Source organism: Microchirus variegatus (assembly GCF_963457635.1).
Source record: "Microchirus variegatus genome assembly, chromosome: 3".
Taxonomy (NCBI): domain Eukaryota; kingdom Metazoa; phylum Chordata; class Actinopteri; order Pleuronectiformes; family Soleidae; genus Microchirus; species Microchirus variegatus.
The window spans coordinates 6,916,257-6,932,513 of record NC_139804.1 but is presented as its reverse complement, the minus strand read 5'-3'; the positions used below and the strand labels follow the sequence as shown (position 1 = coordinate 6,932,513).

The 16,257-nt window shown below is 42.4% G+C and overlaps 1 protein-coding gene across 1 annotated transcript in view; it reads right to left on the bottom strand.

Annotated features, from left to right (window-relative positions):
• Nucleotides 1-1,092: 1,092 nt before the first annotated feature.
• LOC310924632 (nectin-3-like protein) overlaps nucleotides 1,093-16,257 on the bottom strand; it is a gene marked incomplete at both ends in the record, with an annotated part of 40,212 nt that continues 25,047 nt past the window's right edge. Inside the window, 4 exons of the mRNA XM_083886420.1 lie at nucleotides 1,093-1,745; nucleotides 5,831-5,982; nucleotides 10,207-10,324; nucleotides 12,502-12,801. Of these exons, the coding sequence (XP_083742546.1) occupies nucleotides 1,093-1,745; nucleotides 5,831-5,982; nucleotides 10,207-10,324; nucleotides 12,502-12,801 (1,223 nt within the window). The remainder of the gene's footprint in view (nucleotides 1,746-5,830; nucleotides 5,983-10,206; nucleotides 10,325-12,501; nucleotides 12,802-16,257) is intronic.

Here is a 16,257-nt window from a genome sequence, read left to right as displayed (position 1 = left end):
ATCGTCGCTCACAATATGATCGAAGAGAAAATATGAGCTTCAGCACATAAATACGATCCCATCGCCTGGTGAAACATTTAAACATTAAACGTTTCTCAGCTTAAGTGAAGCGACAAAACCCACAGTGCAAAGTTCAGGCGAGAGACTTGATGCTGCTCCATTTTAAAGTAAATGAGAAGCGTTAGAGTTGACGCCTCCACCTGTGCTGAGGCTTTTATTTTGAAACACCCATAGGAAACATTTGACTTAACAGTGGAGCTACAGTACGACTGACTGCTTTAGCTCAGAAGAGAATGATTTTAACATTTCTTTCTTTCCATAACCACAGACTGTTTGATTTTTGTAAATAAAGACAACAATTAATTATTTGACTAAAAGCGCTCAAATGTCTAAACTTGACTGTCCTGACTTTTTGTTTTCAGAATTTATCAAAGCAAAAACTACATGATGCTTTTGTTTGGTAAAAGAACTGAAGATTCATGAATAATTAACAGAAGATACTTTCGTCCTTTTTTCTCCCCCCTCAGTGAAATGCCTTTGTAAAGTCTCCCTTTTAGTCATGTGACTTTCCCTTTACCTCAATGATATCTGTGTAAAAAGAAAACCATGCAGTGTAATTTCTCTAAGTACTGGTGTTTGAGGCCATGATGAAGATATCACCTGTAAGAAAAAGCTGTCCGCAACTCAACGGAGCAACTGTCTAAATTCCACAGCAGTCGTGAGGTTGAACGGGGAGTTGAGCTCCCACGTCAGACGTGGATATAAATACTTCAGCAACGAGGGCCTGAACACCTGACCAGAGGCCTGTTAAAGACAGGTGCAAAGGCAAAACGAGCACAGAACAAAACCTCATTCACGTCACTTGAAACTTCTCTTTAAGCCACCGACGCCTCGCGGTGCGTCTGTGACTCGTCGAGTGTAGCACAATCCAGAAAACGTGTGTCCTTAAGGTTAAGTGGTTACAATCAAGGCGGAGCCGTACTGTTCAAAGAGCTCACGGCGAAAACGACACAACGACCTATAACGATATTTATATCTGCAACTCGTTAAATTACTCTCAGTCTTTTTGTCCGTCTGATGCTCGCCTCCCTCTCAAACGTACCACTCTCTGCGCGAGATCACAGACCCGTCCATGTGCGAGACGTAGTCGCTGTCCGTACCATTGTCATAGCAGTCCTCCGGTAGGTAGGGGGAGCCGTTGTTCACTATGGGGCTGTGCACGGGAGGCCCGCATGGATGCATATTTTGGGTGTAGTGATCAGGATAGTAGTTTCCCTCCTTGAGACCCCTGTGGATGTCGCCCTTGTCGACCCAGTCGTCCCTGTCCTTGCGTTCGGGGGTGTAGTCGGGATAAATGATGTCTCCGCCCAGTTTGGGTTTCAGCTCCTGGCTGCCTTTGCTGGTCTTGTCGCCGTAGACCTCCTGCAGCTCGTGCGGCTGCAGCACGTCCAGCTGAGACTCCTTCTGCATGTCGGAGGGTCCCAGGTACTGCTTGGTGTAGTAGTCACCCCTGAAGGTTCTGCGCTGGCGCATGAAACAAACCCCGCCCAGGATGAGCAGCAGGATCAGGAACAGAACTCCGCCCACCGCCCCGCCGATGATGGTGCCCAGGCTGCTGTCGCTCAAAGGGGCCAGGGTCGGGGACGTGAACGGGGCTTTCCGCTGGTCCACACTAGTGCCAGTTCTGGAAGTGTCGTGGCGGAGAGGTGCAGTGGTGCTGGGGCCTGCGGTGGTGGGAGGAGGATCTACAGGGGTGCACATGTGAAAAAGAGATTAAAACCAAAGAAGGAAGGAAGGATGGAGTGACAAATTAAAGGGCTATGGAGGAGAGAGACTGCACTTAATGCTATGCAACAACCGACGGGGCAGGTACGAGTGTTTTTTAGATTAATTTAACCACACTGAGCCGTGTCGGAGCAGAGAGTGAGACATTGTCCTCCTGAGACCAAGGAATCTGTTGAAAGCTGTGCTGTAGAGCAAAAAAAGGGGGGGAATAAAGGGGAGCAGAGAGAGGCTAAGTGCTAAATGTCATTGTGTGTGAGAATGAGAGAGACAGAGAGGGATATGAGGACAGAGGACATGCACTCATGAGTGTTTGAGTGGAAGCAATTAGCCTCCACTCCACCTTTGCTTTCCGTCTAAACCCTGAAACGAGGAAGTCATGTGAGAAGATCAAACACTGTGATCGATGGGAAGTTCCTGCATCTGATTTGTCCTCCTGTGACCTGTGTTTGTGACAGAGACAGAGACAGAGACAGAGGAGCTCAAGGTCAAGATAAGAGTCTCCATTCTGCCCTCCAGCCTCTGAGGCTCAGAGCAGCCTGATAGCAGTTGATCGCTACACTGGAACTTCAAAAGCAAAACAAAGCTAACAGAGGTCTGCTTCTCCAGGAGGTTTTTAAGATTTTGTTTTTGCTTTTCCATCAGTGAGGGTACATGGTGTTATTTTAGTACCCGCTCTGGAAATGTTCCAAGCGAGCTGAGCCGATACTAAAATTTGACGTCAACAAACTGCCGGCCACTGATTGGTCAGAGAGTGTCGTCATTGGAACGGTCATGAGTGTGACATCTGACACAAGAATCAAATAAAATCAAACTATAGATCAGGTAAAAAGACTTCAACGTCTCCATCATTTAGCAAAGGAAATGTCTAAAATCGACGTCACATCAGTTTCGCGCAGCTATGGTATGACGGCCACGCCCACATCGAGGAGGTACTATGAATTACGAGTAGCGTTCAATCCGTTTAAAGGAAACTGCATCAATAAGTGTGTAGAAAAACTTTGCCGCTATCATTATGCTATGCTTTCAAATGCTCGGGAAGCTGAAAATGCTAACATATTTTGATATTGGCGTTGGACAAGCGCTCAAAAGTTTGGCCTCACTTTGGTAACTTTAGAAAATAAAAATCTGGATGCCACTATTGATATTTATGCTACATTTATTCCAAAATAAAATGGTTGGGAAAAAGAAAAAACCAGCGCTGCCTGTTAGCATTTTTCCAGATATCGTGGTTGAGCTCACTTATCAAAATTTTATCAGAAATAGTCTCTATACATTCTTAATGTATAGAGACTATTCTAGCTGCAAACATCTGGTTTTTAATGGAATATGTTCATAGGTGTATAGAGGCCCATTTCCAGTGTTCTAATGGTACATTGTGTTTGCTAATGGCGTTAGAAGGCTATTGGATGATTAGAAAACCCTTGAAAACCCTTGTGCAGTGATGTCAGCACAGCTGAAAACAGTTTTGCTGGTTCTTTGACGAAAGGGCAATAAAAATCATTATTTCTAATCCTGTCAATGTCTTGACTATATTTTCTATTCATTTTGCAACTCTTTTGATGAATAAAAGTGTGAGTTTAAATGGGGGTAATGAAACACCAAGAAATACAACATTGTATAAAGCAAAGCTAACGATTCTGCTGATGCTAACAGAAGTGCAGCTCTGACACAGATAAAAACACGACTGAAGCTAACACAACACGTATGGTGAAATGTGTAGCTACTTACTCAAGACTGTGTTGGCATCACTTTTAAGAAACTTGTAATTTATGCGCTAAATAATCCCAGAGATGTGAGTCAAACAGCAGCCACAGAAGTCAGTCCAAACGAGGGAACATGACTCGAGGGGGGGGGGAGAAAAAACGGCTGATGTCACATGGCTCTCACTCAGTTTATTGTGAAAGACATACAACTCCTTTCTACACTGAAGTCCATTAATTTAAACCTGAAGTGCGTGGTCTCTAAGGATGATGTGAGACGTACTCCCTCGGCATTACATTACAGGCTCGTATCAATAAGAGTATTGATAACCGCTATTGTTATCGGATAAAATCCAAACAATTCTCATCCCTAACTGTGTGTGAGCTCGCAGGGTCAGGGCCTGAGAGAGAGGATGACAAAAAACAGATAAAGGTCAGTGAAGTGATGCACTGGCAATCGTCTGCTTTTGTCACTCACTATCAGTCCTTCCCCCCCCCCCCACCCCTGCAGCAGGACATTTTCAGCTTTATGAGCATCTGCAAGCATGTAGCCGATCATCTGAGAGAAACGCAGCCAAAAACCACAAGACTGCAGAGACAACTGGGAATGTGAAACAGCTACACTACACCAGGCAGCCATGGAGAGAGGGGGGAGGAGGGAGGGAGGGAATAAAACTGAGCTCAACCTGGCTATCTCCACAGGGGGAGAGAGGCGGGAGGCTGCAGGCCGCATGGCCAAGTCTTATTATTTGACAAGAGAAGCAAGATAATTGCTCAGTGCACGTCGGTCCTGGACAGGATGTCAGCTGTGCTTTCGTTTGGAGCTCGACTCCAAACCAGGCCTGAGCACAGATGGAGCCTGACAGTGCTGGGGCTTTTCCAGCTCTTTCCTTCTTGACAGTGAGAAAGAAAAAAAAGGACCTCAAGTGTTAGCGGAGTATGTGTCTCCAAAAGCAGCAGTTGCTTTGTTTGGAATAGGATTTAAAAAAGAAAAAAAAGAAAGAGGAGAAGTGAAAATAAAACAAAATAAAGAGAGATGCAGGGTTCTCAGTATCCACACCTCAACTTTACAACAATGAAGTCAAGTAGCAAACTATGACCAGACAGAGGAAGCACTTTTAAGAGTTTCCTCGACGATGATTTGTGTCGACAGAAATCCCAGCTGCTCGCATCGTGATGCAGGGAAAGCCCTTTAGATGTTATACAATTTCCCCCCGTGTTACTATTTGTTTAGTGCAATTGTCAAATGTTCACATACAGTGAATTCGAAATAAACTTTTGAGTTGAGTTAAATGACATTTTAAAGGCCCAGTGTGTAAAATTGAGGAGAAAGTGTACAATCATGTGATTGTATGAACTGATTTAATTATCCCAGAATGAGCCTATTATTTCGGACCACCGTGTTTTTACAGTGGCCCACAATGGACAAACTAAACATCTTCCAGGTTTTGATGCTAACTGAAGGCTCCATGGTTTCTCCAACACACTTGGAAGTGGGAGTTGGACTCACAGCGTACCTCACAATACCATCCATGGTCCACGATACAAAGATTCTGTGATAATCAATATATCGTAAGACAATCACGTAGCGAAACATCACGATATCTGATATAAATGTAGGATTTCTCTATTTAAACTCCTTCTTCTTCAGCTTCTAAAGTTTCTCCTCATCCATTTGAGCAGCGCTGCAGAGAGTGGATATGAAGTAGCGACACCGAGCGAGTGAAACTGGCAAGGACCCTTTACTTTAGAGCTTAATTTGTTCATTAAAACATCAATATTTGCATTGATTACCATACTGCACGTGGAAGGACTGACAATATATTACCAAATCTATATTTTGATCCATCTCTACTTGGAAGGTAAAGGTTGGACGAGGGCAAGTTTTACACACTTCACCTTTAACGGGTTACAGAACCACACAGTATATCCGTGTACCGCGACTGCGAACACACTCGGTCGTGCGTCCCGCTGTGAAACCTGACCTTAAAAACACAACAAAGCGTAAAGGCTACGTGGGTGCAAACTTTGCCAAAGCAGCAGGAGGTAAACATCGTATCTTGAAAATCTAATGTTGTCAAAACCACAGCAAAACACGTTTGGAAGTGATACTCCTAATCTGCACTCTGTGCACTGCTGCTGCCAGGAATGTGTGAAAGTAGATCTGGGCACAGACATCTATATGGACTGGCTTCGCTCTGCTTTAAGTGTTTAACTGAAGGCTGTTTGTAGCGGGAGGGCTAATCTTACATCAAACAGGGCAAGACGAGTGTCAAAAGACACACTTATCTTAATTATTAATGGCAGTTTATCAAGTGAATGGATGGTTAGAGGTCAGGACTCACCGTGCACCCAGAGGTTAACATTCTGACTGCGGAGACCGATGTCGTTCATCACCTCACAGCGATAAACTCCAGAGTCATTGCGCTCCAGCGGGCGGGTGAAAGCGAAGGTGTTGTTTGAGACCTCGACACCTTCGGGCATTGATCCATCCAACCTGTGCAAAAGTGAAAACTTCATGAGTCAAGAGTCAAGTTTATTGCATCTATTAAAATGGAAATTGAAGGGGGAGAAGATTATTTTATTTGACTTAAGTTGGACTTGCAGCCAGCGAGAAAGCAATTACCAGGAAATGACTTCATGAAGACTCATCACATAAAGACCAATGGCTTGATATTGTCAAGGAAATTCTTTTTAATCATGGAAAAGTTTTATAGTTAAAGCCAAGAACTGGGAAAAGTGGGATATTTCTATGGCACCAATGTAAATTCCTGATCACAATGTAATGGTAAGAATGTTAAAACACTGCCAGACAACTGTTCATTTTGTTTAGTTTTTCCATTTGTTGCTGCTCCTTATTGTGACTCGTGTGGACGTTTATATACTGTATTTTTTACTTTACTGTGGAAATTCAATAAAAGGCTAATTTCCTCCCAACTGTGCACTAGATTACAAGTTGAAAAATGGTCATAGATGGCGCTGCAGGGACCAATTATTCTCTCGATTAATCAATGGATCGGTCGATCAAAAATGTTGCTTGGTGTTTCCAAAAAACTCAAAATGAGGAAGGAAACCACAAAATATTCACATTTAAGAGCAGAAAATATGTGAGAAGTTGCTTTTATTCTTAAAGGCAATCGAAAATAGGGATGTACGATGTTATCAGCACGCGAAGATCTCCTGATACGACTTATTGACCTCCGACTTTTCACCGGTTTGTCCGTCTGTCTGTCTGTTAGCAACATAACTCGAAGTCACGGACGGAATTGGATGAAAATTTAAATTTTTTGGGCGTGATCCGTACATGCTGCGCACCAGCAGGGTGTATTTTGTAGGCACTGAGCTGCCTTAGTGGAGGTCTGCGCACTCCAAGTGCTTTTCTTTTTTTTAATGTTTTCTTTCTTATGCACAATAAAGAAATTGTACATCTACGTCTGCTGTGACATGAGCATGAAACATGATGCTAATTTCACTGTTAAGTGTGTCTGCACTGATATATCAGCATATCAGATATCGACAAAAGGTCCAATATCAATCATCCCTACTCAAAATAGTTGGTTAATAACCAATGAATCATTGGAGCTGTAGTCATATCCACAGGGAGATGAATAATAATAATAATAAATAAATCACATTTAAATATGTTGCAATAACTCGACTGAACGTCCCATAGATCAGTGCTGTGTTGGTTCAGTTTGGCCTGTCACAACTATTATACGATCACGTGACCACGGTAACATGAGTCGAGTGCTCTTCTTCCAGTGGAAGAAGAAGAGATTTCTACATGAACAGAAGGCCGAGAGAAAATAAAACAAAGAGGTCGGCTGTCTAGACTTCACTCGTACCGTCATCCCAAATGAGAGCCATGTTTCTTGTTTTCAAAGCAAGATGATGACAAAGAGCTGCCAATAGACCAGTGTTGCTGTGATGCATGAACTGTTTGGAATCTTTTATTTATAGCGCGCGGTCGTCTTCCCGATGGGTGCAGCCGTGCGTCCGACAGCTCCAGTGTCCACGCTCCAAAGTTAAGCTGGGAGCTAATTTACAGACTGGAGCGTCTTCACAGCCCGATTTAGGGTTTATCTGAACGCAGGTTTAAATCCATCTGTTGTTCTGTACTGCTGCGACCAAAGCGCTGCAGTGCACGCTGCAGCTTTTTCTAGAGCTTATTGCTAGCTGTCGTCCTGACTGAGCCCCTCTCTCTCTGTCTCAGAGAGCTGCAGCCTGAGTGTGTGTGTGTGTGTGTGAGAAAAACACTAACAGTACAGCCAGGACAGAAGCCTGATTTTCTAATTTTCCCCTGATTCACTGCTCAGCTTTATGCATTCAGAAGTGAAGTCACAGTCTCAGTTACAAATGTCAAAACGACCAAGTTCAATGCTGCTTCTGTGTTTCTGTGAGGACACGAGGTTGAGATGAGCGTGTCGTGTGTCTATGGAGAGAAGAGAGGAGCAGCTGATCTCAACACACACGCCGGCGATTCCCACTTTTGGGTTCTGAGATGTGATTTTTGACGGTAAACGTGTCATGTAGCTGTCGGCTCAACGTCTGCACCCTCATTCGCAGGAACATGGAAGTCAGTTTGGTGTTGTCACCTCCATGTTTTAGCATCAGGGAGCTGCTAATTTTGGTCAAACTTGCAAAAAAAAAAAAAAAAACTATGATGATGGATTACAGTCGCAGACATGGTGGTGAGGACTGCTTGATTTTGTGTTAAAGGACTCATATTATAACCTGTTTCTCCAAGCTAACTTAGCTCCCTGGTGTCCTAATGAACATGTCTGTGACATGCTTTGATCAAAATACCTTAAGGATGAAGCACCACAGCAGTTCATTCACCCTGTCAAAACAGCCCTGTTCAGAACGCTCGCTTTTGAGTGCCTGTCTCTTTAAATGCAAATGAGACACAGGAAACTACGTCAGCGTCACTGAGGTTACGGCAGCTAACAGCAGTTAGCATTTGAAAAAACACAATTTGTCAACTATAGCCGGCACATTGCTGTCATATATGAAATGTACATCCTCTGAGGCTGGAAGTTTGTGTAGAACTCTGTGCTGCACTGGAGCCAAGAATAGAACACTTCACCGACTTCTGCTCTTCCAGATACTATTGCCACAAAAACATGAGTGAATCATCTTTTTTCACACTTTGCCTACTTATAGGCCCTCCAGAGTCTCAAATATAAGTATTAAAATTATTAAAAAGTTGATTTTGTCCTTTCCTTTAGGTGACATTGCAAAATCCTGTAGGGACTGTTCTATGCAGTTTGTTGCAATTATTGCCATTTTGTTACCAAGAAAATGTGCATACAAGAAAAAAAACAACTCATCACTCTACTTTGTACTTGTGTAAACATGTGCTGTTGTGGCTAATAAGTGGTAAACACCTTTGTTAAATGATTACATTATTAAAGACATGAGTCACTAACAGAGGAGTCTGGCGTCCAATATTTACATTCTGTTCGTATTATGTACAGCAGCAGACTGGAAACCCAGCAACTGGTAAACCCCTGTGTATGTGGGACATAGATATTGTCTCTAATAAACAGTTTTGACATAATATGTGCAGCTAAATTGTGCAACGAGCACATTTTCCTCATGCACAATGCTTATTAATAAAAGCAGGGGGAAAAAGTACCAGGATTTGAGCTCAACAACATCTAAAGTTTATTTTCCAAGACAAACATCCCACAAGCCTTTCTACTGTACTGTATCTGAGAGTGAACTGCAGTTAGAGGTTTTCTGCTTCACTTCCTCACAGTGACGTCTTTACTCAGGCAGCACTGAAGCCACCATGAGAGAGTGAATTCTCAGGAACCTCTGCATTAGCTTCAGCATATTACTCTCAGCGCGCTCTCATCAAACTATAAACGATTGTCGATTTTGTTTTGTGGTTCGTACGAAGCGGCGTGCGGTGGCGTTACGAGAGATAATGGAACATTTATGAAGTACGATAATACATTTCCAGCTAATAGGGCAGGGTGATAATACAACACACACACACACACACGCATATCACAGAGGTTCTTCTTCTAGAAAACAAAGAGTATGAGGGCAACACTGAGAGCAGAGCAGCTAAGTGGGATGGATGATGGGGAGCGTTTGAAAATTTAAGCTGAAAGAGGGCATTCTAAAACTCCCTATGGGAGACCGTTCCATCTCACTTTTGGTCCAGATTTTCTCATCTTTAAGACAGTCATTTTTTTTAATCTCTTTCTACTCCAGGCTTTCCTTCAGTTTCTTCTGCTTTGTGTTGTAGGATTACATTTTTAAACAAATTAACGACTCCATAAACAAGCACCAAAGTTTTGTAATGTAATGTTAAGTAGCGCAATGAATAGCATCCAACACTTAATTGTCATTTCTGTTAAGAGGTCGCACCAGAGAAGTAATGAATTATTGAAATTATACGTTTAAAGGTTGAAAATGTACGTTTATGCACTGTGAAGTGTTTGCTGTTTTCTGTCCATAAGGAATTTTAAAATCACAATTGGAAATCATATTTTTAACTCAACTTATTGTCCAGCCCTAGCAATATTATTGTTTAATGTTTTTGCTGAATTTTAAGAGCAAACGTATTTTTAGTAATTTCACTGATTTTATAGCAATATTTATCAATGCTGACTGATTTATTTTCTAATTATGACAATGTTTTTGACAATAAAATCCCAACAATCCTTTAAACTGACAATCTAAAGTGGACTTTTGTGGAGATACTGACCTGAGCCATGTGAAGTGTCGAGCCGGTGGGTTGGCTTTGGCTTCACAGGTGAACTTCACATTCTCCTGACCCACATACCAGTTTTTCTCCAGTCCAGTTATTGATACCATCGGTGCAACTGTGAGACAAAACAAGAAAAGTGTCATGACGGTAAGAAGCAACACAAGATACGCTGCAGGAAAAATTACCTATGATTAAGGCTGTGTTATATTTTAACAAACAACAGGCCACGGTTTGCCTCGATAGCTTAAAATAGTGAGAGCCACGCAGACAGAAGTGCTTTTTTATTTCAGCGTAATAATCAGTCACTGTGACAACGAGCTTTTAGAGAAAAAGGAACAAAGTGTGCATTCAAAGCACAGAAACCCAGCCGTGACAGAAACAAAGGACTGTAGCAGCCACCATACGAGACCTGCTGCTGAACCTGAGCCAAGAAAACAAACAAATGGCCCCAGGTTGGTGGAAAGTTGGAAAATGACAGACTCACTCAGACAGTGAATCTACTGCAGCTCATAATAAACTCTGCTGCCAACTACCGACTATGACACAGGGAAAAAAAAACAACAACAACAAAAGCCGGGGCCTAAATGAAGCCTCGCACGTGTCACTGTAATAAAACACGGCAAACATGGACTTGGATATCCAATTGTTCATTTTGATTTCCCTGGAGGACAAATGAGGAACTCATTACAGCACACAGGAAGACGTCTCGGCTCATTGTGTCCACTGACCCTTTTCATGCAGTTCAACATTAAAATTGTGCTTCTTTTGCACTTAAAATCCCTTGCCTCTGCATTTGACATGATTTATTGAGCTGGGAAGCCTCTTTCTTCCTGTATTAACCTCGGGTTTTTCTGCGTCTCCATCCGCAGTCTCCTGCTCCTTGTGTTCCTGCTGAGGTCTGATCAATATTTCATAAAATACCTTCATTAGGCTGCACTCACACACAGCAAACACAGTAACCCCTTAGTACTGCTTGCCAAGGAAGTATGCATCAATGATTATAACATTAAGATGACTCCTAAATGGCCTCTTTATGGCCAGAGAATAAAAGGTAGTGAGTAGAGTATTCATAAATCAAGCTATCGGCATTTGTTTATATCAATAAGATATAGCGTCCCTTTAAAGGCGTCCACAGTCAGAGCTATAGTTACAGTCGTTATTTTGTTACATAAAGTGATCATTGTTATTAACTCTGGTTATTTCAGGGAAAATGAACAACAGCAGGTACTGTATTAGAAATGAATTTGTCACAGCTGACTGTGTGGAATTCACCTCATATCATATCTAATTCCAATCTTTGGAGGTGAAAGTAATACCACAAAACTTAAACTTGTTGTTTTTACAGGTGCTGCTGCCATTTTCTGTCAAGCAACCTCATAAAATAGCAAAAAAAAAAAACTCAACTAAAACTCCCTTTGTCTAATTCTCAAGACTTTCCAACTTCATGTGCATTTTTGTGGCTGACAAGCCCCAGACCATAAAAAACCCCACACCATCATGAATATACAGTATACGATAAACTTTTTGATTGTGCATTAAATGTGATGGTGGATATTTACAGTCGCAGGATGTTGGATGTGAGGCCGACTCTAAATAAACTGCAAAATCCATTTTCATCACAATGAAAACACTCAGTATTTCCCAGAGCAACAGCGTGGCTCATTTTTTTTCCCCTTTTAATTGCTTTTAAAAACACCAGCTTTTCTTGTTCAGTGAGGAAAAACAAACTCTAATTCCAAACTTATTAAAGACGCAGTGTGTAACTTTTACACATTAATGAATGCCTGTAGCCTGGGCGAACCCGTATGCTTTCGCTCTGCGGACACAACTTCAGATTCTCCTCAAAAAGGGAACTAATCAGAAACTAGAGGCGGGGTTTAACGCGATGACAACAGAGAAGCAGCTGTCTTTTAATTTGGCTGTCGCTTCCATTTGCTTCCAAGCAAAACTACAACAAGTACGAAGTCTGTTGCCATGTTTTCCGTCGCTCATCATTGGTCTGATTGGTTACTGGTCTATCCAGCTGCCTACAGAAGCATTTACATCTGTGTCTGTTGGTCACGCCTCTTGAAAGTGGGAGGCGACTACGGTCTACAACCTTTCCAGGCAACTTCTTTTACATTCAAGCCACATCCAAATCAGTTCATACAATCCCAATGAAGCCTATGAGCTGCACACAACTCTCTATACTCAAGTATAAAAAGTACAGGTGTAAAATCCACCTCTAAACCCTGTGCAACAGTTTGTTATTCTCATTTCAACTTGAAGGGTGTGTTTTAGTGTGACACTTACACTGAATGTTTAGTGTGTAGGGGATGCGGAACTCTGTCTGCAGGGCCGGGTGGCGCACCACGCATGTGAGCACCTTCCCCTGGGCGTAGCTCTGCGGCGGCCACAGGTACCGCACATGGACCGTGGTGGTGCGGTTGGGCTCGTCCTGGTTCTGCCTCTCGCTTCGCCCGTAGAGCTCCGTCTCCCAGAAGACCTCGGCGGCGGGACGCCCGCGCTCGGCGATGCAGGTGGCCACCAGCGACTCGTTCCCGCCGTCCAGCAAAGCGGTGGGGCCGGCGGAGACGTAGACCTTTGGCTCCACTGAGAAGGAGGAGAGGAAAAGGGGAAGGAGGAGATGAAAGAACAGAGAGATTATTACAATATGAATGTGATCATTTGTATGAATAAATCATGTACATTCCTTCATATATGAAAGCGCCCTTGGTATACTCAACTGCTAAAGAGCACAGATTGACTTCTTCCATTTCACATATGCATTAAAAATTGATGGACCATGCTATTCAATCGTATGGAGGCACTTGAACGGAGACATAGTGTGGTTGTTTTTATTGCCGTCTGTCAAGCACATAATGTGTTTGAGGAAGGGAAATAACACAGCTTTTAGCATCAGATAGGAAACCGTACGGTTACCGAAAAACACATCAGTGCCTGATGTTTTCATTTGACTCAATGGGAAAGAAGAAAAAAACCCGAAATATTACACAATCTAGGGCTAATATGACTCGACACTGTAGTGCAGGGATTCCCACAGATGGGTCCCAAGAGATATTTGGGGGTCTCCAGACTAATTTGCAGAATTTTCCCAACCTTAAATTAAATGATCGTCATTTGGGTCACAGTCTTTAAAAAGTAGACACAGTTTGGGAAACACTGCTGTTGTGTTTTGTGTTTATATTTGTCTCTGTTGTACTGGAAGACGAGGAGCAACAGTAATGCACACTTCTCAGGGATTTTGAGATGAGGTAACGTTACACCGACTTCCTGAGAATGACTGGGGTGGGTATTAGCTGCAACAAGGATTTTCTCAACAGTGAGTTAAATCTGATCCATACAAGAGGGACGTGACCAGAATAACGCAACCTTTTACCTGCTTTACAAAGCCACACTGGCCTGGAATAAACACACATGTTTATCACTCCCAAAGTGTCAGAAAATGACACTCAGGGAAAGTTCAGCAAGACAAAGGACAAAAGAGAGTGAGCTAAAGGAGGCAGGAGGACGAGAGGTAGCGAAGTAGCCACACAGGTTAAACGAGGTTACGCATGTTCCAAGATCGATAAAGAACTTCGCTCTTAAGTTAATGTCTTCTTCTCTGTCTCTGTCCCTCTTAAAAGAGCAGTAACAGCTGTTCCCACGAACTGCAATAGTGACAGTTTTAAAGGCGGCACGTGGGGGCAAACAGCAGCCTAATCCACAAGACAAGGCCATAACCTTTATGACACCTGAAGCCTCCACCTCCACTCCTCTACCCTGGGCCGGACAGGAAGTCCAGCAACGAATTCAATAATGTCTGACATCCCCCCTTTTTTTTCCAAAAATAACCCGGCGTGTCCTCCTGCGTCCAAGAGCAGGGGTGGGGGACGCTGCTCTCAGTTATCCACCTCACATTTCTTCCCTGGCTTCTCCCGGCCCCACCTCGCAAGGCCTCAGACTATAAACAGTAGTTGTTCTATGTTAGGAGGTGAGCGGGAGCTGGCACAAGCTTCAGAATAACTAAATCAGAGAGACGTGTTAATATTGAGTGGCTGTCAGGAAGGGAGGGGACGCCGCAGTGGAGTGCAAATGCTTTAGGGGAAAACGGGGGTTGGGGGGGAGACTTCCTTTCATTGGCTCGCTTTCTGTTGAACATATACACACTCGCAGCACTGACGTCAGAGATGGAAACTGAGGAGATTTAGCTGGATGTGCATTGGTCATGCATCAAGTCTGGCCATTTTTACAGTAGGATTTATCAGAATCACAATCTTTATTAATCTGTAGGGAGAAACTGGCAGCACGTGAGTTTCTCCACCGAGAATTCAAGATATAATATGGAACATTTCTGTATTAAACTATTTTAAAAGGACAAGAATAAGGTTATATATTTACATTAACCACAACATTTCAAACCCTGAAATCTGTTTTGGTTTAAATGTCCAAGTTAGCTAATTAGTTCTTTTTATGTTTAATTGTGTTTATTTGTCATTAATTGATCCCGACTGCTCACTGCCTTTTGCTGCTGAAGTGAAAATGCACAGAGGAACCGTCGCTATCCAAACCTAAACCCAAAAAACCCAATTTGTTCCCGAAACGGGGCTACTTCCTGTCAAAACAGGCTACTTCCTGTCAGCGCAATTCATGACAGTTGGAAGGGATTTTGAATAAAGCAGTGTAATAATTTGTTTTAGTGGTTATTCTTATTACTTAAACACATGTTGGGGTTAGGGGTTTTGTGTCATGTTGGCTTTTTATAGACACGAAACTGGTGATTTGGGAAAAACTGGTGTATTTCTGTGGCAGCATTACATATAGGCCTTGCAAATATGCTACATCTTACAGCAGTTTAGAGTCGCTCTTGGGAGTTTCCTTTTCATAAAATGACGCTATGTTTATAGAAAATATTTAAGAATGAAAAAGAAAAAGATAGTCCCAAGAAAGTTCTGTTTTCTGTGTGTATATGTCTTTCGTTTTATGCTTTAAAAATAGCAGCGGTACCTTTGCAAGTGTAGAAGAAATAGGTTTGTTGTGACACCCACATTTCTGGCAGTCAAGACGACATACAGTATATGTATATGTATATATATATATATATATATATATATAGCATGTATAGCAACATGCCAAAAAATAATAGCTTAATGACTCATAAGAAACAGACACAGGGAAAAAACCCAACATTACTTGAATCATGTGAAAGGAGAATTGAAAGTTTTTCATAAAAAGGAAACTATGACACTAACCCATCTCTGTGGGGTATTTTCTTCTCTTTTTTGTTAGAGTTTCAAAACTCCCCCCCAAAAAATGGAGAAGAAAAGTAAGAGGCGGCATTACTGGTCACACGGAGAAACAGCCAAGTTTAAATCAAAAGAGACTGCAGTTTATAGTTAGCGGATGGAGCTCAAAATGCTTGTAGCTTACGTAGTAGAAGAATTGTGTGCAGTAGTTACCGCTTATCAATAACATCTTGCCATCTTAATGTGTGTGCATGTGTTGTTTTCATAAAAGTCGATTGTTGTTGGGTAGTTTTCCCATTGACCTGTCAGCAGTTAAAAAACAAAGGGTCTCTCTAATTCATTCAATACGTGTTGTATTTGCTTCCTCTGCTTCCTTCCCACTGCTCGTGAGTGGGCCTTCAGTGCTTGATGAATTGTCGCGGAAACAAAGCTGTTAAACAAAAGCGGAGTGACAGTTTTGAGCCAATACACACACTGTGTGTGTTGTTATGATGCTGATCAAACGCGAAACGTTGTTTCTGTAACGAGTGAGACTTCTGAAATGAAGTCAGTGTCCGACTGTCTGCACCTGCTAAACATCAGAACGCGTGGCGTGACTTCAGTCTATTATTCATGGATTTGAGCCGTCTTCTTTTCTTTGCTTTACTTTTAGTTCATTTGAAAGGAATGAAAATGAAGTCACGTGCTTCCTCGTGAACCCCAGAGTGTAAACATGAATGAAAAATATCCGAGTCGAGTCTGAACTGAGAAAGTACAGCACGCAACCAACAAAACAAAAATATGTATATTAGAACAATATGTTAAGCAGCTCTATTGTTCATGT